A 23,082-nucleotide genomic window follows, 5' to 3' on the forward strand; every position below is an offset into this window, starting at 1 on the left:
AGTGCTTCCCTCGGGTTCCCAGTTACCACACCTGAGTGATGCCACCAATCCTGGGGAGGGAGCACCAGTGCAGGGGACTCTTCCACCTCACCAGCAGACCCAGCAGACATCTTGATCTCCACATGCTGGTTGCAGCATTTTTACTGGCGCTCTCTTGACATGGGCAGCTGGCACACTGCCAACCGTGGGCATCTCTCTCTTACCACGTGCAGGTGTACACTGTGGGCCAGTGCTGCTTATGCTGCTCTGCTGTGCACTGGTGCTTCAAGATATCCAAGTGTGTCACACAGGAAGGGTTCGTTCCTGGTGAGAAGCCCATCCCACTCTTCCATTCCCACTCCTCCTCGCAAAGTCTGTGCACTAGAAGACTTTACCGCTTTGTTTGCTGAAATAATGAAGGTATGTACCCGCCTGTATCTCTGTGAGTGAAATATTGACGAACAGTGTTGAATTCTAAACTCTAGGCCCACGCATTAGTGACATAAGGAACATATTCGTGTTGCCTGGGGTGACCTAACCCCTTTACAACTGGACCAAGAGCAGTGGTGGAACGAAACTTGAGGGGGACCCCCCTTCGCAAAGTGCACAGAGGAGCCCCCCCTCCATGGCTAACATCTAGCACTTTTGCTGTGGGGGCCCTTGGAGCTCAGGCACCACCCCCACACCCACCCTGCTGTGATGCTGCGGGGGCTTATGTTACACCACTGACCATGAGGTTTTTTTTATGCAGGACTGAATATAGCTGTAGCAAGGTTTACATTTGTACACTCCTGCTTACATTTTGGAACAGCGGTTTAACATGTTGACCAGAGATTGTTTTACTTATTTGTTTTTTTTCATTGTCTGAAAAATGCGTAATAGTACAAAACGTATGCATCTTCGAGTTATGCATGTATTATTACAAAATATTCAACTTGTGTCGATCCCCAAATCTGTGCCAACAAAAAGGACCAAAAAAACACAATGTAAGCCTTCACCCACTTAATGCATATCCCTTTTTAGCCATAACATGTAAACAATTTCCCCATCATTTCTTCATTTTGATTAGGCTTCATTTATTCTGTGGAATCATACTCAGCCAAAGAAATGCCCATGGCTTCCTTACTCCATTCACGAAAACTGAGATGTTTTCCATTTCTTAGTGATTAAGCCTCGAGCTGCTTGGGACCCCAGATCTATCTACATATGATCACATAGGTTTATATACTGTGGGCAAGCTCAACAGCAAGAATATCTGGCTTAATACTTTTTCAAAACAACTTACCTAAGCCAGATAATCAAAAACACTTTGCCACATATTCCCAATTTAGGGTAATCTACTATAATAACTTCCCACGTCGGCACACACCCTTTGCAGTGCCAGCAGGTCTCTTTAGATTTGGCGAACCGTTGATGTATTTTGTCTGACATCATTTGTAACCTAAAGTTTGTGAAATAAATAGAGCGTCTTAGATTGGACCTCACTTTAGCATATAATAGCATAAATTCTTCTTCTGGTAGCCCACATCTCACCATTTCTTAAGCCGCCATTCAAGTATTTCCCTGGATAAATGTTTTAAAGTGTATATACCTGTGCCTGCATATCTTCCCTTAGTACTTCCAATACTAAAAAACTCCTAGTTTCTGCCTATTTCGTCCCTTTTTAGCCCAGACCCAAGCTTACAACTTGAGACAGTAAAAAAAGCCTCTCAGGCCAACCGCAAAGATAGATAACATTTTGAGGCGGAAGGGGAATCTAAGCGGAGTAATCCTTACTAGAGGAGTGACTACTCTAGTAAGGAGGACCTCCAATGGCCAACAGACTACTCAGTAGTCTGGTGGCCATTGGAGGCCAATCAAGCAGGGCCATGTAAGGGCGGAGTCTATGATCCAAGGTTATTTAAGAGTTCTTTATCCAGTCGCGGATGTAGCCTCGGTATGAAACCGCGCCTTAATCTTGGTCTGCCATTGGTTTCCCAAAAAAGGTCAGGAGAAGTGCTTTGTTTCTCCCTACTTTGTGAACCCGGTCGGTTAGTGCTAAGATGGAACCTTCCTGGAGAGAAACACACTTGAGGAAGACAGTGTATCTGCTGCTGCTCTCTGAAATAGGTACAGGGCCCTGTTGTGGAACTCCCAGATGCAATGCTGCCTGAACAATCGAGCTGCATGCTCGTTTGCATCTCAAACTTTAGTTACATAACCCTACTTGTGACAATCACCCTCGGGGACATCAACAAAGGGTTCTCCTAGTTAGTGCCAGAAGCCTGAAAACTGCTAAACAAGCCAACAGTGAGGATCCGATCACAAGACTTTCACTTGTCCCTCTTACAGCTCCGGACGGTAAACCGCGCCATCTCAAGCAAGTGCGTTTGTGTTCCTGTAACAAGTGTTTGTAAATGTTTAAATAGTGCACAGTACAAAAAACAAACATGCAACAAACACACAATATCACATTACATTAAGACGGCAGCACAATACATACAATCTAAAGGTAGCACCACAGATCAACAATACACTACAACACAACAAACTAAAACAATGTATTACCAAAATCATACAAATGTGTTGTGTTTTACTGTTTTAAATTGTGCTGTTTTTCTCTTATTGTTGGGTTGTGTTTTCGTTGTGTTTTTTTGTTTCTTGTTGTGCTGTTGCATTGTTTTGTGATGTGTTATTGTTTGCTTATATTATGGTCTATTGCTGTTCTGCTATTTATTTATTTATTTTATTTATTTATTTATTTATGCGATTTTATATAGCGCGAACTTTACCCAAAGGTGTCAGAGCGCTGTGGAAGCCACGTTATTCAGAGGGGTCGAGCCGTCTCTCGTCAAAGGTAAACTCCGGCCGCCATCTTAGCCCTTGCTGGATTCTGGAGAGACGGCTTGCTCTTGAGTTGTATACTGCTGTGTTTTGATTTGTTGCGTTGTCTTGTAGTGTTTTTGTTGTGTTGCTGTCTTATGTTGTGCTATTCTGTTGTGTTGTTGCTGTCGTTCTATAGTTTGGGGTGTTGGGGATTCCCTTATAGACTTCAGCAAATGCCACATTTACAATCCAAAACAAAACATTCCATCAAGGATCCAGTATGAAACAACCAATATCACTCCTACATATTGTAAAATAGGTGTGCCCCCCTCCATATAATTATGTTAAAAATACCATGCAGAACAGGTCTTCCAGTTCTACTTCCCAAACTCCCTTTATATAATATGGGTCTTATATTCAGGGCTACTGGAATTATGTGGCAGGAGAAACCCAAATTACACTTATATTTACAGATGTTGCATTCCCCTTTGATTATGTATTGCACCGCTAGTTTTTTGGCTGCATCTGTTAGATGTAAAAGATCAAGGTTAAGATTGGATTCACAACTGAGGATAGATACTTGAATTCATGTTTACTGTAATGTTGAGTGCAAACTGCAAAGAATTCTGTGTAAATAATGCCTTTTTAACTTGTTTTTTAAATTCTATCTACTGTTTAATACTGTATTAACTGTTTTTAAGATATATGAACGTATGATATTTGTTGTAGAATACTTTTATGATTTTAATTAATCGAATAAAGTGGATTTTGACTTGACTTGACTACACTGCAGAATTTAGTAAATTATGCTACAAGGAAATGGCAAATTAAGCTGCACATTTTGTCATAGTATTACTTCATTACTTCGTCATTTTTCAACTTGTTAACACTGTATAGTCATCGGTTGCACCTCATTAGTACCTGTTTTACACCCAAATATAGCAATAAGTAACAGAAAGGTGACCCAGCCAGCTTTGCAAAGGGACTTCCACTGCACTGCAACATGTATCACTGCATTTTTAGTAACTTTTGAAACATTTGCACTGAAAACTATTTTTTTGTTAAAATCTGCAGATTATTCGGCAGATAATGGAGAATGTGGAAATGGCAACAAATCTATAACTATGCAAAAATCCCAGCGGCTGCAAAATCACATAATTTCAGTGGCACTGCTTGTCATGAAGTAGATGTTTCAGTGGGTTAAGCACTTGTCTACTAGTCTTTCGTCACTAAAATGGATCCGCACAATTCTTTCTTGAAAATGTCATAAGCAAAACTTGTGTCTTCTGTTGTGGGTCGAGCTGCATGGATGTTCGGCAGTACTCCTGGATCACTGCAACAGAGTAGTGATAGAGTTACAGGGGAGAGGGGACAGTTAGAATAAAGACAGACGTACCTACACAAATTAAACTGATCAACTTCTGTTATGTGTAGTTGTCCTTACAATCCGTGTTATTACATACTCGCTTCCATTTGTACGTTTTTGTCTCCCAGAGAAGGTAATTCAGTCTCACCTGACAGAAACTTTTACAGATTTCTGGTGAATTCATAATTTCCACATATTATGCTGTCTCTGATGGGACCTTGTTTATGCAATAAAAGGGTAGTCATTTTCAAGAATTGATACAAATCACTATGTGGGGACATGTTCAGCTCCATAGCCTAGCTGATCAAAGTATCTCCTATTTAAGACCTGTGCCTAGATTCTGGCCTGTAGGTATGTCCCAATTTCAATAATCTTTCTTGTGCGATTGAACCAGAAATACATAGTGGTTTGAAAAGAGTTATGTTTCATTATCCATATTTTTAATATTTAGGCCATTAGAGTTGGTTTTATGAGCTTTAATTAAGTTCAAGGCCATGGATGCTGTAGGTCACCAACTTCTGTCCCATTTCTTAGCCTAAGACTACTGCCGAAACCCACCCCTGTAAAAAAAAGTGAACATCTTAATTTGTTCTGAATCCTCACTATTGTGTGCGCATGTAGAGGTGCCCTAAACTTCATATAATTCTGGAGCATTAGAGGTCTTCTGGAAGAAAAGGGGAACTAGGGTGGAATCGCCATAAGATGATTAGCATGTTGTTGGTGTGACAATTGAGAGTGCTGAATAGGGTGCTTCTGAACTTGTCATCTTCCCTGTACCTGTCTGTCATCAGTCTGTTTGCACTGATAGTCCCAGTGACGATACTCCAGGTGTAGGGAAAAGGGTGGTGCGATTTCCTTTGAAACGTTACAAGTGATCAGAAAGTATGTGGGTGTGGGCAGTTTACGACCCAATAACGCCCCCCCCCCTAAAGAGAGATATATGTATCTGTCATTCTGTGGACAAGTATGAGCAAGCCCAAGTGCGACTCACAACTAGCAGTAGAAAATAACTGAGCTCCATGGAGTAGTGTACTACCCCTCCACAAAGCGCTACGAGGCCTCGTAAGAAGTAGTAAGCGTTATATATATCGACAATAGAGTATCTTCCTTAACAACTTCAGCAGCGTAGCAAGAATGCAATGGGCAAGGAAAGGGGGCCGACATCCTATGGTCTGGTTGTAAAAAAAACTGTACAATGGGGTCCCCCACGCCCCTGGCCACTAGCAACTAGTACATGTAGTAGACCTTTGTATTTACTACCATTCCTATGTGATTTTAGAGTTTATAACTTGTACATTTGCAATTTTTTGTTGTATCTCTTCCTTGAGTGACTTTACAACTTGTACATTTGCAATTTTTTCTGTTTGTATCTCTTATGTAACTCATGTAATCCAAAGTTCTTGTGTAACGCAACTGGTTCTTTTGTAAAGCGCTCTGACACCCTCGGGTACTGTTCGCGCTATATAAAATTCCATTAAATAAAATAAATAAATAAATAAATGGTGCGCTGCTGAAAATCTTTAATCAAGAGAAATCTTGACAAGAGCCACTCGTCTTCTTTCCTAGAAACCAGCCGCCTGCCGCCAGACGACTTGTGCCCACTTCCTGTGCCCTTCCGTGTGACAGCCCTGGCAAGGCTGCAGCCGTATTTAAATTAAAAATGCCAACTGACGGACAGAGAAAGTAACTATAACGCGGAGGCTGGGAAGAAGGCGGCGGAGACAGAGGGGCTTTTGTACCCCGAGCCTCTCACAGGGGGCCCCATGAGGTGGCGGTCAGTCTCTTGAAATGAGCCCGGTTCACGGGGGAGCAGGGTCACAGGAAGCAAACGCGGGACTTTCAGAAACCGCTTTGTGGAGCTGATGGGTTTAATCTCGGGAAAAAAATCCGAGCTAATCTGTCAAAGAATTCGGCCTTTTCTGCCTCCATTGTTCCGGGGGTATAAAATCGATGTAATGCTCGGCGCTCCTAGGCTAGTGTGACAGGGCCAGGGTGGGGGAGGGGCGAGGCCCGACCGGCCCCAATGGCGGCGACGTATGCAAAGGAGCCCGGGGGGGGGGCCGCGGCGCGCGCTGGGCGGGACCTGTGCTCAGACAGCAGCGGGGCGGGCCCTGTGCTCAGACTGGAGGCGGGCGCAGGGCGTGCAGGACCCCGGCCAGGGAAGCAGACGGACAGGGTTCGCTTGAGTCGCTTGGAGACTGGTCGCCGCCCGGACTCCATGTGCAGCAGCAGCAGGGTGTAGCTCCTCGTCAGGCAGCCACCTCCACCCGAGCCCTCCATGATGAAGTATAAGGTGAGCCACGGCGCCGTTTCCTGGGAGGTACCTTGTGTGCAGTGCTGCCTGCAGGGTAGGGCGAGGAAGAGCTCCTGGGGGGGGCTTTTCCCAAGATAAAGCGCTCTGCAGGGCGCTGGAATGGAATTGCGCATAATCCCTTCTTTCAAGAAGAAGCGCCTTCAGGCGGTTCGGATGTCAGTGATGCGCTATTCGGACCTGCTGGTTTATTCGATGCCACGGGGCCCGGATTGCTTTTCTTGCGAGAGACTGGGTGTCTTCTTTGGTGATAGCCCGGTGCTTGTGTCTGTGCTTTTCCTGGCAGCGTTTCGTTGCCATACTGTGGTCCCTTCTGATTTCTCAAGATTTCCGTACTGTGGAATGTGTGGCCGCTAGACCGGCACATCTCAGCTAAACCCCGCATTCCTGTGGAATGGCTCTTCTCCGCCTCTACCGCTGCTGTCTGGAAGACTGTAATGCTGTGTAGAATACAGATTCGTGCTTGCTTCTTACCGTTATGGTCAGTCAGTCAGTCACAGTTTATGTAAAATGATTCTTAATTACTCAGCATGCTTGTTATTTTTTCAATGCCTTGTTAGCAATGGTGACTAAACTTAGTGTGTCTTCGTCCTGCACACAGGGCTGTCGCTGTAGTACCGTTTTGAGGTACCTTCCACCAGATTTCTCTCACTTATAAGAATCTCCCAGTCCCTATCTGTTGTCCTCTGTTGTTGCTGCTGAGTTTGTGAATGTGAACGCGACTGTAATCGCCAACATCCTATAGCATGCTTCTGGACAAAATAATAGCTCTCCCCAGGAGAAAAACAAACACTGAAAAGCCACCACTAACTACCAGAAATAGATAAAAATCACAAGAATGTATTGGGCGTCTAAAATATGTAATTTGTAACAAGTCTGTACTTCTCTAAAATCTGATTCTTATCCGCTGCTGGCATCGAACGAGAATAATTCTTGTTGAAGGATAAGCGATGCAGATATACGTGTGTGGAGGCTGCACAGCTGTTCCTTGATGGCACCAGCAGGGTGCGGGTGCTCAATGGTTAACCTGGATTTCCGTGTTGTTGAAATTGCATTCTTCTGAGACGGAGTCTTGGAAGTTCGGCTGCTAGAGATGGGGGGAGGGTGTGATACAGTGTACAGCGGTACCACATACAGAACACATATCCGGAGGCAGGCCAATATTTCCCAGTTTATGTTGGAAGCATCACAGCAGGTTTTATTGTTTGTCATTGCTACTGATTACAATTAAATGTTGGTTTTTGTAGCTGAGTACACCATGTAATCCAGTCTTAACAATAATAATTTTATTTAGGCTTAAAGCACAGTAAACTCGTGAGCCTGCTCAACTGTGCCTGTTGCAGCCGGATGGGTGGTCGAGCAAAGTCTGGGTGAACAGTCATGAATGTGGAATGTTTCACCCCATGCTGCCCCATCCCCTCCCCACACATATTAATTGATTGCACGTTTCCCTCTTGCCTTGTCTGTGCTAGGATGTCCTTATTTTACATGTTATTTGAGAAGGAGGGGTAATTTAGGGAAGGCTGTGAAGGTCTGTGGGAACAGATTTTTAAAGGGCCCAGTCGATTCATTCATAACCAGCTTGGTAAATAGTTTGGCAGCAGCACTGGTGTTTGGACACGTTCATTCCTAAACAAATCCTCTTTACTGGGAAAACAGTAAACGACGAGACCATGCTTTCCATTTTCACTTCGCCCTGAAACACGACTTGGCGTTATTTTGATCTCCAGGTTTACTGTTGCATACTGTCGAAAAGCTGCAGTCAAATGTGTGGACTCATTTCTGCCCCATGGCCCCTTTTCCAAGACTGTTTACCGTTCATGCCCAGTGAGGTTTTTGTACGATGTGCTGTCCCAATTTCTGACACAGAAGTGAGATGTTGACTTCTGTAATTTTTGTGATGCATAAACCCACTCAAAGTGGGAGATCTTTGTTACTGGAGAGAAAACTGTCGTTATTTCGATAGTTTCTTTTTTTCTAGATGTGTTTTTAATAAATACGCTATATCTATAGGTACACGAGTTAACTGCGACGCTAAACTTTGCAGTAGACATGAACCCCTTAGCTAACCATCTATATGCATTCAGTTGTTTCTTAAATACGTGCGAATGTGTACCCTTCTGTGTTAAATGATACCAACCGTGAGGCATTGTAAAGTAACATTCTAGATGCGTTTGGAGACGGTCGGTTCATGGCTCGGTGTCTGTTTGCCCAGAGCTCTAACACCCGAATAGCGCTATACTTGTAAAGCCCCCGCCAATAAACTTTCTCCCAACTCCTCACGCACTGGAATTCCTCCTTCAGGATGCCTCGAGCCGCAGGGGGTGATCTCGGGGGATTTTCAACATCCACTGTCACTTCCCCCAGCCATGTCTGAATGGAATGTCACTGCCTGGGACGGAAAAAGCCGAGGGCCAGTTGGCACTTTCCTCTGCCAGAGACTGGTTTAACCTTTTAAAACGGTCGTAGCCAGTCAGCTGAGGCTTGAATGTACCCTCTTTGTATTTGTGCTTCACGTGCCAGTGCGGGTTCTTTTAAATAATCACTTTATTTCTTTTATACCTGAACTTTGTGGGCTTCAGGGCGCCTTATACAGAGCATCGTCTTAGTATTACAGGATTCGGTCGGGTTTATTCTCTCGACCATTGAATGATGAATCTGCTAGTCTTGCACTTGAAGCAGTATCTTGCAAACTACGCACATACCCCCGGCCGTCTCATGCCCCAAACCACTGCACTACCTTATGGCCTTGGCTTAGGTGTATGGCTGCAATGTTAACTCACTGCCGCCATTTCCAAATAGAGTCGTTCACTAAATCTACCAGCAAAGCAGTTCTTGAAATAGTGACAGAAAGATTAATTTACACGTTTAGACGGGGATTTGGATACCTTCACTTGGGCGAAGCCAATGCTAACAGTCTGGAAACAGCGAGTAGCGCACGGTGATCGTTTGCCAACCTTCAGAAGCCACTATGTTATCCAACATCTACAGTTTCTTAGGCCACTGCCTGGGGAGCGCCCCAGTCCAATGTTACCGCAGTGTTAATGGACAGGCCCAGTGCAGTTTTGCCACAGTGTGAGGGGCTAGTCTCAGTGAAGTGTTACCACAGTGGAAATGGGCACGCCTGGTAGTTTTACCAAAGTCTCAGAGGCTAGCCTCAGGACGGTGTTACCACTGTGTTGATAGACAGGCCCAGTATAGTGTTGCTTGCAAAAAACACAGTTGATGGACAGAATGTAGAAAAATGTCATACATTCACCCCAGTACAAGGATCTGGGCCTAAATCCATCGTTTTTTTGCACTCCACACCACCCTGGGCTAGACTCTGGCTATATGCAAATCAGCTCTGACCCTGTGCCTCATGGGAACAGTCCAGTCCGAACTACCAAGCCATGTGTTTCCCAGATCGGAATCAAGCATCCAAGGACCGGTTTCTGGCTATCAGCCTTCATCAGCCTGGATAGCTTGACTCCAGTGATGTGGAGAGCCTGGGACCCACGTCTGAGCATACCCAGCCCACTCGGGGTGAAAATTGCAAAAAACACAGTTGATGGACAGTACAGTGTTGCCACGTTGTTGGTTAACAAGACCAGCACAGTGTTAATGAACAGGCCAAGTACAGTGTTGCCACTGTGTCAGGGGCTAGGCTCAGTACAATGTTACCACAGTGCTAATAGACCGGCCCATAAGTGTTGTCACATTGTAAACGGACAGGCACAGTACAGTGTTGCTACAGTGTTAATGGACAGGGCCAGAGCAGTGTTGTCACATTGTTAGTAAACAGCCGCATGTTGGCGCCGTTTGAATTGCTTATAATAATTGTTGCTTTGGTGTGACACTTATTGCTGCCCTAGTATCAAGGAGCCATAGGAAGTGTGTAACAGCTGTTATCCCACTTGCTTGGTACCCATCTTTCAACCTTGGGAACAGCCAGTTGGACCTGTGACTTGCAGGTTGTACAGACACATCTGCTGCATGCACTGAACACTGTGCTATCTAGCCATTTAAAACCATGAATCTTAGTCCTGGGTGCAGTGGTAACCCACACTTAAATGAAAGAACCAGCCCACTCCTCCCGCTGTCCTAGGTACCGGAACAAGTACCTGAAATGGTTACTTCCTGCGAGACTTTGAAGTCTTGTTTCCCGTTCGAAGGTCAAGGTTGAATTTCTGTAAAATTGCATAATGTTAGGAAACCATTCGAGGTCAACAAATCTGTTTTTGGGGCCTCGTAACCGTCAGCCGTATGTGTGTATTAGGTGTCCGCCTGTTGCATGCCGGGTGTGTTCCATGCTAGAGAAGCTCCATGTTTTCCGCGGAGCCTAAAGCAAGATAACCTCTGATTGGTTACATTATTTCATGTTGCCTTTCTGCTGCTTTTCAAACCAAGTCTAGCGTGTTTCTGATAGCTGCATGCATCGCAGTACACTGTGTTTTGCGGTGGTGACATTTTAGAGTGGGTCACACGACAGTCCACACCTTATTTTTCCCGTGTGCAAATGTTAAATGTTAAGTTTTTGGAAGGCGCTTCGCTCAGTTGGTCTGAGTATCTATTAGTTTACACTTGCATTGTTATTCCGTCAATAAATATATTTGTATACAAATATTTGTTTTTTTCCCGTTTTGACAAATATGAGTATTGAGTAAGGCACTGAGACAGACATATTTCCCAATCCAGTAGCCCAATCCTGTAGCTTCTAGCCCGGGTCTGATGCCAGTCCCTTCCGAGACACTGCCAGGAAGATGTCTGTAGACAGCAGGAAAGTGTCTGTGGGCTCTTAGGGCCCGCTACAATGTATATGATCCTGGCTGTAAAGAGTGCATGCTCAGCGAGCTGAAACATTTATGGCGAATATGCACTCTTCCCCGGTGCTATTTAGTGGCCCCATGCAGCGCTAAGTCTGAGCCCCCGTGCCATGGCACACACTCTTCCCAATAACTGCACAACTTTCACTTCACGGAGAGTTTTCGCTACCTGACCTGTACGTTTATCTACTTTCCTCCTTTGGCACACACAAGTTGTAAATATGGCGGTGCACGTGCTCCCACAGAGCTGGTGGCGACAGTTGAAAGGGTCACGAGGCTGTCGCGTAGCGCTGTGCAACATCGTTGCTGTGAGTGGTGCGGTTTGCGGGTGCATCTTTTGTGATCACACATATAGAATTGACTCGGTGGTGAACCCGTGACGTGTGCGCTTCTGGGTGCGCACAGTGGTTTCTCATCATCTTGTGGGTGGTGTTCCTGTGAATAGAGGTTCGAGTTGGCGTTCGTATACTGTGTTTTTTTTTTTTGGATAGGAGGATGTTTACTCACTTTTTATTTGCGGCCGTGTCGAGTTTTGTGATTCAAGTTTTTTCTCTTTGTTGCCCAAACGTTGTTTTCTCTTTACTAGTTAGGAAGATCTACTGTTTGAGTGTGTGTGTGTGCTGTCTCAAAATGATGCTTACTCTTGCCTGATGGCCAAAGGCGTTTCCAAGCAACGGATGCCAATGATTGGCGGGGGAGTCTCCCGAAGCTCTTATTTTTGAAGGGCAGATTGGATGAAACGACTCATTTATTTGGTGGAGGTTATGTACCGTGAAATAGGTTGAAGGATAAGATGTGAATCAACCGGTTCCTGGTCTTTGTGTGACTTTTTTTGTAAAGAAAGGAACTGTAATATTGTTTATTTGAAGGCAGGGAATTTTGGATGTACTGTGTGTTATTTTTGTTTTTAAATATGTATTCTTCGTGTAAAGGGACAAACCAATGGAACTGCTTAGCTGGTGCTTTGAAGGTGAATCAACTTTTTGCATACTTGTGGTTATTCCCTGACAGGACTAGTCAACACCGAAGAGAAAAGTAGTTTACACTGTGCATAGTGCATAATGGTACCTGAGGATTCGGGGTTGACTTAATTTGGCATGACACTTTCATTTGCTGAAGTTAGTGTTTTCCCTTCACTTTTAAGTGGCTTGTGTGATGCTGGGATGAACAGTTTATGGGAAGGAGCTGGTTCAGTTGCGTGTGTCCCATGTTGTCAGTCAGTGGCATGTTTATATGTGAGTGTGTGATAGCATGCTTTTTAGGCTGGGAAGTTGTGTGGTTGTTAAATTGTGCAGGGTACTCTGTCGTTGTGGTAATAGGGCTGGATCTGGAAGACAATGCACAGATTTAGTCCACACTGATTGGAAGACACTATTTGTTATTGTGGCTAGTTTTGTGGCAGCATGCTGTTTGAATGCACCCAATGTTGCCCTTGTCTGGTGATGAGAACCATCTCCGTTTGAGTGACACACACTGCCTGCGTGTAACAAAGGAGCATGGGTCGAGTTGTGCCTTGTGAGCTGGGTCTGAGATGGACGCTTCGGATATTATTCGGAATACTTGTTTTCTTTTTCCTGTGTTTGGTCTTTGGTTGGTAGGTGTGGATGATTGTGGCTTGTGTGTGTTTCCCTTTAAGGACGGAGGTGTGCATGTCCTGTAAATTACGTGCAGTTCTGTTATGTGTGGGCGTTACAACAGTGGCACGCATGTGGTACTGTGCAGAGTATCTACACGTGAGCCATGAGCAGGGTGAAGGCCTGTGCTCCTAGCGTGGAGGCAAAAGTCTTTCTACGTAAGCACATGACTAGTGTAAAGATTTCATATATTCTTGCTGGCGAGCAATCGATACACGATGCATCTTCAGAGACAACAGCGGTTTCATTTTCTTTACCACGGAAGGAAGAAAGGGTGAGCCAACTGGGCAGAAGGCAGCCCTATGCAAGCTCATATTCAGAGCTGTGACAGGACAGTTGTACACATCTCCGCAGTGGGTGCTCAGCCACACTGTGGCATCTACCTCGGTCCCAGCCTGAAAGGCGCCCAGACAACCCTGGGATTAGAGGCCGGGCTTTCATGGGACCAGCAAAGCTGAAAAAGAACAGCCTCCTATTGTTTTTTTTGGGGGGGAGGCAGGGGTGACCTCATGCCCTCTCATATTTCAGCCAGTTACTTTGACGTAGAAATGAACACAAAACTGGGTTTGCGGTGGTCTATTTATAGATCTTATGCGAGCTTAAAAGAAGTCTAAACAAACAGACCTCAAGACAAAAAAAACAGAATTTGTACCGCGTCCGTGCACATTCAAGCCTCGGTTTGATGACGAGGTCTGCCATCCGGGAAGCGAGTGCCAAGGCAAGGCCTGCCGCTAAACCGACTGGCTGGCTGGAGAAAAGCTGCTTGTTGCTAGGCAATACCAGGCCTGGAGCACCAAATGGGACTCTGTGTACCCTGCAGACCAAAATCCGGCCCCATTACTTGCTTACAGCTCGCATTCCTGGCCTTATCCTGCTGCTGTCTAGGTGAAAATAAGACTTGTCTCAAGAGTATGGTAAAGGTTTACCTCAAATCACGTCAGAGGCCTAAACCATAGCCCTGTGGCGAGGACTCAGGATTATACTTTAACGTGCCAGATATGGGGTGTGTTTTTCAGCTAAACAGGCAATTTTGGCCACATACATATGAGGCAGATTATATTTTTTCCTCCGACTAGGTTTTCTAAGAAATGCGCCTTTTTGCCATGAATAAGGAATAAAAAACATAATAATGGAGATACATATAACAAGGTGGCATTGATGCAAGAATTCAGACTAGAAAACAAGCAAATAAATGTTCCAAAGCTGAATTTCACAAGCATACGTGGTAGGACCAGCAGAGATCAGGGCGTGTTGTTTGGATTTGTGGTGTGTCTGGTTCAAAGCTCTGACTCACTTTCCTGAGCCACATTGGGTAGTGCAGACAGTCAGTGACCTGGCACTGTACAGGCCATCCAGTTCACTGCTAGAATGGCACAGTAATGCCATTTCTCCTTCAACAGAGCAACAAAATGTACCTTTCATCTTTAAAAAAAATACAGTGCCGCAAAATATGGTTCTATAAAAGAGCCAATAACAGCAGTTATTAGAGACCAAGGGATGAGCAGAACCCTTTAGGTATTTAAAGAGACGGTGCCAATACGTTCTATTGAACTGAATTTACAGTGTGGCAGTGCTTGTCATAGTTGCTTGCATTTGTCTGTATCAAACCATTCTTAAGTTACATACTGTGAATTAATTACTACACCACACACCAGTAGATTTCATAATACGGGTTATTAGCAGCATTGAGGCGCAATCTTCTCCATTGGTTTACATTAGAATAAAGCCGCCAGACACTGATGCACCACTCGCTCTGAGAATTGAGTGGTACAGTTCAAGTCTACTCCAACGTCCCTCCGAATCTGGTCGACAGATGCTCATGTGGGGCTCCTTACCGCCCCTCCACAAGACATTTTGTAAGACTTTCGAGGCACTTCGTCGAATGCCAGTGTACACATGCGAACCACATCACACTTGACTCACACTTTACTAAGTAGAATCAAGACAAATTCTGATATAAGGTCCATCAAACATGCTGCATTTATGAGTTACTACTTCCTGAAGGCCCCAGCTTTCCAAGGTCACTTTCTGAGGTGGAAAGGACAACAAATTGAATGTTCCTCTGTATTCATGGACAAGGGTCATGCTAATGTCAGCAGAACCTCATAGACGTCCTTTGTTACTCAAGCCATAACCCCTTTGATGCTCATGACGGAACGGTTCCGTCATGAGCGTCGGTTGGCCTGTGCTCATGACGGAACCGTTCCGTCATGAGCCCGTTGGCTCATTAGAACGTTCAGCACAGCGCAGGAATCAGCGCCGCGCTGATGTGGTTAAAGAATGTCAATGTGAAGAAATGTTGCTGTTGTTCAGTTGTTGTTCATCCGTCACTGTGGCCTAACATTCAACTGCTCTGCCATGAATTGTCCTCTGTGGGAAAATATGGAGGCTCTGCATGTCCTATTGCTTTCTCTTTTGGGATTGGCACCTAAAATGTAAAAACAATCCAGTGAACTACAATCTTGAGGATGCACAGTTCTAGGGGGTATGGTCCCTTAGTACATTAAGCAGGATGGACGGTCGCCATCTCCAAAACACTTTCTTTTGTATTCTTGCCTGATAATTGTCAAATGAGACGGATATTTATAGGGTGCCCTTTTTTTAATAACAAAAACGTACACATTTGTTTAGAAGTGCAAAAGTGCATAACAACTTGGAAGAAAACATAAGGGTAAGCAGAGTTGAATGGCTCTTGAGTTTTTCCGGAAAGGAATTGCTAAATGGCCCATGGTAGGGTTTTTTTCGAAGGTGACCCATTGGGACATATGCAAACTTGGGTTGGGGTGGTGTTGAAGTGTTAGAGTAGTGAAGTGGCTTTTCTTGTCCGTTCTCAATCTGAATTGGAAATTGAGAGGTTCACAGTTCTAAATGGTTTGGATTCTGTAGCCATCTGACATTTGGCTCAATCTGTAATAATACCAGCTTGCTGCACGAAGGCTAGCCAGAGGAATGTGAGGACGGTAATATGTTCTTCAATGATACAGTTCAGGGAAAAGCATTTTAGCCATATTTATTAGTTGTGTCCTAATCTTTGGAGCCAGAGCAGTGTAGTTGTCAAGCAGCTTCATGTGACGCAGGAGACTTGCAGCCTTTTCTGTTTTTATTTTTAATCAGCTATACTAAAGCATGATGGGATTTGTAGGATAATAATTATCAGTGGAAAAATAAAGCTAACATGGTTAGTTCTGTTGGTTGGTAGACCACGGCGTGGTTGTCGCACTTTTGAGGAGACATAGGACAGCAATTCATGCAGTGCATTGTCTGTGCCTGGGTGGAATGATCAGACCCTGTTTCTAAAAGATGTATGACGGTACGACGCGTACCATCACAACGCGTGCTTTAACAACGCGTCCCTTACAACGCAAGTCGTTACCACGACTTGCGTTGGGGGCGTGGATTGAGAATAGTATAATTTACTATTCTAACACCAGTCCCCGTGGACACTTGGGAAGGTGTTGGAATAGTAAATATACTATTCTTAATCCTCTAGCGCCCTCCAGCGCAAATCGTGGTTATGACTTGCGTTGTAATGGACGCGTTCTTAAAACCTTGCGGAGTAAAATTCGGGTGGTAAAGGATGTTTTCCGTTTCTAAACGCTGGAAGGAGGCAGCAGTGCAAGCCAGATAAAGAAAGCAAGAACTTGGTCTGTGTGAAGCATGTAGAGGAAACAATACATGTTTCATTGACTAGAGGAACAGTGATGTCTCAAAGCATGCTGGGTTCAAGGCCTTGTTCAGAGTGCAGAGGCAATGATTAATCATAGCAGACCCAATGCGGAGAGGCCATACTCAAAAATGTTTTTGGGGGGAAGAAAGTTGTTGTAATATGTAGAAGAAACATTACATGTTTCATTGAATACAGGAACGGTAATGTCTCAGAGCTTGCTAGATTCAAGGCCTTGTTCAGAGTGCAGAGGCAATGAGTAAACATAGCAGACCCAACGCAGAGAGGCCGTACTCAAAAATGGGGAAGAAATGTTTTGTCAGAGAAAAATTACAGTTTGCTTGTGAAGAGAATAGAAGGTAGCTATACCTCTCAGATCACAATCGTTGGCGATTGACCCCCCTGCACACACAGCCCAGTGGAATGATGTTCACCCGCCTACAAATCAAAATCCCAGTAGACTCCACTGACAATCACCCTCACTTACCCAAGTCATTCTGGCTGAAATGGTTCACTCTATTAACTTAAGATGGGTCACTCATCAAAAAGCATTGGTTCTATGGGTCATGGTCATGCTTGATCATAACTCGGAAATCACCCAGAGCATCCTTGTCATCACATCGGTATGAATTGTAGGATGTTTCCTATTTTCCAAAGGAGTGCCAGAAAATGAGCCCACATTTGAAAGGGAAATCTGATAAAGACATCAAAGCTCGACTTTGTAGCTCAGCATTGTATTCTTCATTTTGACTTCCATCTTCATAACATAACCCTCCCTATTACAAAGTACCATGCTAGAAATAACTTGTCATGCTGGATGGTGTAGCCTGAAGTCAGAAATGTGCCTAAGACATAAATGAGATTGGGCTAAATTAGTAACTGGGCTAATCACCTGTGCCTCTTGGTCACTTGTTAATCCTTCATTCAAATTTAATTAGGAAGAAGATTATAGAAGTTCTTGACAGCAAGTGGCTCGAAGTCAAGATAGACGTGTGAGCCACTTTTTTTTATTTTATTTTTTTATAATTGTTTTTTATTGATGCAGTGGCCAATATGTATGTCGTGTGAGCCACTTTGGGAGGTGGGAACGCAGTATCAAGGCCAGGTGAAGCATCTGGTCAATGCCAGAAAAGCCTTGCGGATACTTTTTACTCTTTTATTTCTCGTTCAAATAGTGTGCCAGACTATGCCCTTTCCAGTGACGTTATTAAATGATCCACAAAGTAACAGGAATGTGAACCATTACCCATAAAATAACTTCAGAGATTCGTGATGTCATTGGCCAAACATGTGTTCATGAACCTTGTAAGTAGCACAATACTAGGTGCATTTTTACCTCCCAGTACACATTTAACATACAACATGCGTGTAGCACTAGCATCTCTGCTCGGGAGCTAGAGGCTATTTTTGACACTTTAAATATTAAGCTGATTTGCCTAGATTTTGGTCGGTCCACGCGCAAAGACTGGGTGGGAGGATTGATTGAACGATTCTGAATTCCTAATCCAAGAAATCATCTCTAAACCTCAGAAAGCACTTCACTGCCTCGCCCCAGGTGCACATGATTGTGAGTTGTTAAACGTGCAGTGTAGCACTCACTTCATATTTGTAAATCTGTCAACCGTTTGTTCTGATTCTCGCGTTTCCCTCCTGCCATGCTCTGATCGCACCCCTATTTACAGGGCCTCCCCATTCTAGAACCCCATGCAGTCGCTCGTCAAGGAAGGTGTGACGTGTGCATCCTTGGACGTCCCTGTTTCCTTGCCGCACCTCCTACAGAGCTTCGCCACTTGTCTATTGCTCCACACACACAACTGACCTTGAGTTTCGCTGAAAAGAGAGAGGCCTGTCTATTTGGTGTGAACGCGCCAGTCAGAGAAAGGAAATGGAGTGCTACCCTTTGCAGCAGGGGGCATCCCGCTGACAGATGGGGCTGTCACCGAGGTCAGTCACATGAAATATGGCTGTGAAGGTGCCATCGGGATCAGCCCTGCGCCCGGCTGTGTTTGCCCTGCTGCTCCCCTTTTCGTATTTGGTTTAATATCGAGAACTCACTTTGCTTCCAGCCGAAGTGGATTAGAAATAATTTTTACATTGTATTGTGCAACGTACCACAAGCAAAGGCTTTGACGAATTTTGTAAAGTGGATTTTTTTCATTATACGTGTTTTTTCCGAGTTTTTTTTCCGATTTGGTGGGACTCTCCGCCAGGAAACCGGCAAATCGCGCAAGACTGTGTCCTGATAAACACTGGGGCGTGTTCATGGATTTCGCCAAAATGTCTTTGTCTGTGCTTGCTTTCCTCCCTTGATAAGGAGCCAACTTTTTGCCCTGTTTCAGTTGGTACTGTTCATTCACACAGCCCTCCACGGGCTGGGCCGCGTCTGAAAGGGGCTGTGGGAGGGGGTGGGGAGATGAGAATGAGTTACTGGCATGAATGCAATCTGCACATCAGGCCCCCCTTCAAAATATGTGCCCCTTTCGGGGAGGGGGGTGTTCCGGCATGCCAGCGCTCGCAGCTCTGACAATCGCTCGCAGACAATGAGCGGCCCTGGGGGATGCTGACATGCCTTGGAAATAAATCTCTGTTCGAAGCCAGTGACATTTTCTTCAGGAAGGGAGGGGTGATGGGGGTGAGATGGAAGGAAATGCATCCTAGCAAGACAGAGAGGAGTGAGAGCTTTCAATCTGAGAGTTCAAAATAAGAAAGACACTAGGGCCAGTGAGAGGAGTGACGTCTAAATCCTTTAACCGGTTTCTCAATATAAAGTTTCGCACCTTGAGAATATACAATTCATGCACTTTGGAGCAGGGGTTAAAAAAATGAATATGTTTTTTTAAAAACATTGAAAAATGACATCTCAAGTCTGAGACTGAAAAAAAGTTAGCGCTCACTGGCAAAAAAGTGAGATGTTAAATGTGTGCGTGTGAATGTATGTATGTGTATTAATGCAAAAACATTGTTTGGCTTGTATAAGGTTTCATGATGCTCTTGTTATGCCATTGATGTTGAGAGACTCAAGTTAAAATATAATGCTCTGCTAACTGCAAGGAGACACCTTGCTCACGTCTACAGGAAGTCCTCTTCTCAGCAGTGTTGGCAAGAGTACAGCTCCGCCTGAATGTTTTCACCACTGCAATTAATACTAGTGTATATATGGTCATTGTATACCTGCAGCCACCCAACGCTGCACATTTCATGCTTGCAGTATCTCATCCATTAATGCAGTGCACTGGTTTATTGCACCCGAGGACAACACATCCTTCATGTGCGGAATTCGAATCCCTGGATGCCTCAGTAGAAAACCTGACTCCAGGCCTGTTTATGTCCCCTTTTGTGATACGCTCTGTTCAGCCATAGCCACAGCACCAAGGTACAAGGCAGCACCAATCTAGTTTCTAATTTTAATAACGCCACCAGGACCTCCTTTTGGGCAGCTTGAAGGTTCCATCCAAGACCTCTGTCTGTCTTCATTGTGCCTACGCCAGGCAAGTGCAAACTCTCTTCAGAACCCATCAACATCACAAAGACAACATTAGTTACATTAATGGGATGCCTGTTTAAATTAGTAACTAAAGCAAAGTAGATTTATTAAAATATGCACAGTGTTACCATACATGATGATCGCAAAACTCACCAAAAAGGGTCCATCCAGCTATTCCCTTGCAGGGGATCTACGGTAGTCGTCACTTCAAGAATAGAATGAGGGTTGCTTAATTCTATTGTTTAACCTTGATATAATGATGAATTTTCAGGACAGTTGGGCAAAATCTGTGCCTTTTAATCTATAACGCGATTAGACTTGGCCCCAGAAAGTATTTTTGCCAAGTATAAGCAGTTTATTCAACTTTGCAAATTACTATATGGCTTGTTCAGGTCACACATTGATCTTTCAGTTGAAAAGAAAGAAGGTTAGTTGCACTGTCAACCAAAGGGAGTTTTTTGTAACTGCCAAATTTTAAATTTGTATCCAAAAGTAATCCGATTTATTTATTTATTTATAAAAGCACTTGTAAAGCGCGAACGAAGGCCCTTGGGCATCTCGGCGCTGAAGTTACTGCAGTGTTTAACCAACAAGGGGGGCTGAAGTTCATTGATTAAAAAGCCAGGTCTTTAGTTGCTTGCGGAAACACCAAAGGGAGGTGCCTTTGAGTAAATAAACATGGCATCTCCTTCTATCTTTTTGACATTTTTAATGGGGTCATTATGCCTACAGCAACTGCATTTCTGCAGAGCAAGAAATTTAAAGATGCAGCCAAAAATTATCTTCGAGCACCCTCAATCCTCTTACAATGGCGAGTTTGTCTGTGAACTCTTCAGACCTCCATTTGGCTGCAAGTGCTCTTGAGTAACTGAGGCTTGGCTGATAAGGCCTCATTGCAACTAACCTAAAGGTTTGCCCCATGCAAACTGGATCATTTTCGTCATGGTGCAGAACTGCCGACTGTGGGGCACTAATCTCCACCTTTCCAGTCCATCCTGCACTTGTTTGAAGTTTGGTGCTGAGCTCCGGGTAAAAGTATCACCCGATGCTCTTCAGCAGCGGCGTCCATTGTTGGCCGCAGTGGTATGTTGTAGTCAAAATGAAACCACCACAGGAGGCTTTCATGTGGACGAGATTGCTGCACTTCCACATTTATGGCTCAAGAATATCTCATTGTCTTTAACCACTGACTCATTGCACGAACATGGGTGCACTTCTCTGCCTGAATTTTCAGTTTACCCAAATCAGAAGAAAAATTAACCATTATGGTTACTGTCCAGTCATCCACTTTCTAAGTTTAAAAAAAAGCACGTAGACCTTTCTCGTTTCTTTGGAGGTACATCGGGCATATACAGACTCTGTGTAAATGTCCATGAGCAATTTAAACTTGATTTGTCTATTGGTGCAGGTCACTCTTTTCACATTTCGAGGGTGTGTGTGTGTGTCCAAGCACCAACCCTCCCCAATCCTGCCCTACTCATCCTTTCACTCAGACTTGAGTATGGCAGCAGTCCCATTTTATATATTTAAGGGTGTATGCTGGTCTGATATAAAATGCACCACGATGTTTATGGACACTCACGGGACAAAATGAAAGCCTCTGAATGAATACATTATGTAAATGAAGTATTACCCTCCTACTTGTGTGGTCCTTTCTAAAATAAGCGTCCAGTCATTTGCCTTCAAGAATCTCAGCGGCATTTAAAGTAACAGTGAGTTCATTTCAACAAATTGGCAAGATTGCAGTAAATTTGCAACATGTAAGAATTGTAAGATAAAAAAATTACACCAACATGACCCCTAAAGTAAGATACTTTGGGTGTAGATGAAGAGAAGAAATATTCCGGCCCCAAAAATCAGTAAACTCTCTGTCCTCAATATGATTACACTTGACATGCCACCACCCTAATGTGCCTCAAGACAAACCTATTTTCCACAGTCAACCTGCAGGGCTGGGTTTGTAATTAAGTGCTTAGTGTAAGGAGACTCGATGTTTGCGGCTAAAGGCTATCCACAGAAAAACATGATGGGCAAGTGCTGGCAGGTTCTGAGTGCCGGCAAAGGGCGCAGTACTGTAGTAATTTCTAAACAAGCATGTGCAAGGCCAATAGGTCTGGCGTTGGCTGCCACTCTTTTTGCTTTGTCAGTACATGTTGTGTTTCGTAATTTTTTTGTAGAACTTTATTGTTGTGGTGATGCCATTTCCATGCCAATATAAAAATGAACATTAGCAAAAGGCAAACATATTTTTTGGCCTCAAAAGGCACATCTTGTCATAGTACTCCCTGGCACTGAAGGGGACTATTTTGTCTGCAGATATGTTCTTGTAAAAAAGCAGAATATAGTTACTCAGTGAAAATAGCCATGAGTAAATTGGCTGACCCATTTACCCACGCTGTAGTGGGCGAAAGATAAGTGTGATAAAACAACTGATCATTGGAGGGGAGGGCTGGCTGAAAGCCTCTATAACTAAGGGTGTAGGTATACTTATATTAGTAAATTCAAAAGGTCTTGGTTAATGCCAGACGTAAATACTGAATTGGGCCTGCGCTTTTAAGCAGGACTGTTTCACTGTAACTCCAACAGTTCCAGCATCGCTCAGAGGGCCTGCTGATCTGTAATAGGAAGTAACCAGCCTCACCAAGAAGCATTGACTCAGAGTACCTGCACTCTTCCCGGTTCAAACACTTGAGGCCAGAAAGAAAGAGCAGATTTTTAGGAGACTAAAAGCTTTTCTTGTGCTGTAAGGCAACTATTTTTGTGTAAGATGTGGTCGCAGGTGTTTTCTAAGATAGGCTTGCCTTCTGGGCATTCATTCTTCAAGCTCAACCTGTAATTAAGATCTGAGGCTTTACCTGTCTGTATAATTAATAGCCGTTCCTTGCTCCCCACATTAAAATGCATGCAGTACTACAGGGCTTCTAATGTTGAAGGTGGGTCTGAATCATGCTTCTGTGCACTGCACCACCTCCTTGTACAGTGACAAATAGCGCTATAGAACGCAGGCATTATGTATGTTAGCTTTTACAATTAT

At 44.2% G+C, this 23,082-nt stretch overlaps 1 protein-coding gene across 1 annotated transcript in view; it reads left to right on the forward strand.

Moving 5' to 3' along the window:
- The first annotated feature begins 6,269 nt into the window (after positions 1-6,269).
- Positions 6,270-23,082, forward strand: part of NEDD9 (neural precursor cell expressed, developmentally down-regulated 9) — an 80,206-nt gene continuing 63,393 nt past the window's right edge. The window contains exon 1 of the mRNA XM_086965244.1: positions 6,270-6,443. Within this exon, the coding sequence (XP_086821370.1) occupies positions 6,429-6,443 (15 nt within the window). The 5' untranslated portion in view covers positions 6,270-6,428. The remainder of the gene's footprint in view (positions 6,444-23,082) is intronic.

The sequence above is a fragment of the Lissotriton vulgaris genome, chromosome 4_1 (genome assembly GCF_964263255.1).
Source record: "Lissotriton vulgaris chromosome 4_1, aLisVul1.2, whole genome shotgun sequence".
In the NCBI taxonomy this organism is placed as follows: Eukaryota; Metazoa; Chordata; class Amphibia; order Caudata; family Salamandridae; genus Lissotriton; species Lissotriton vulgaris.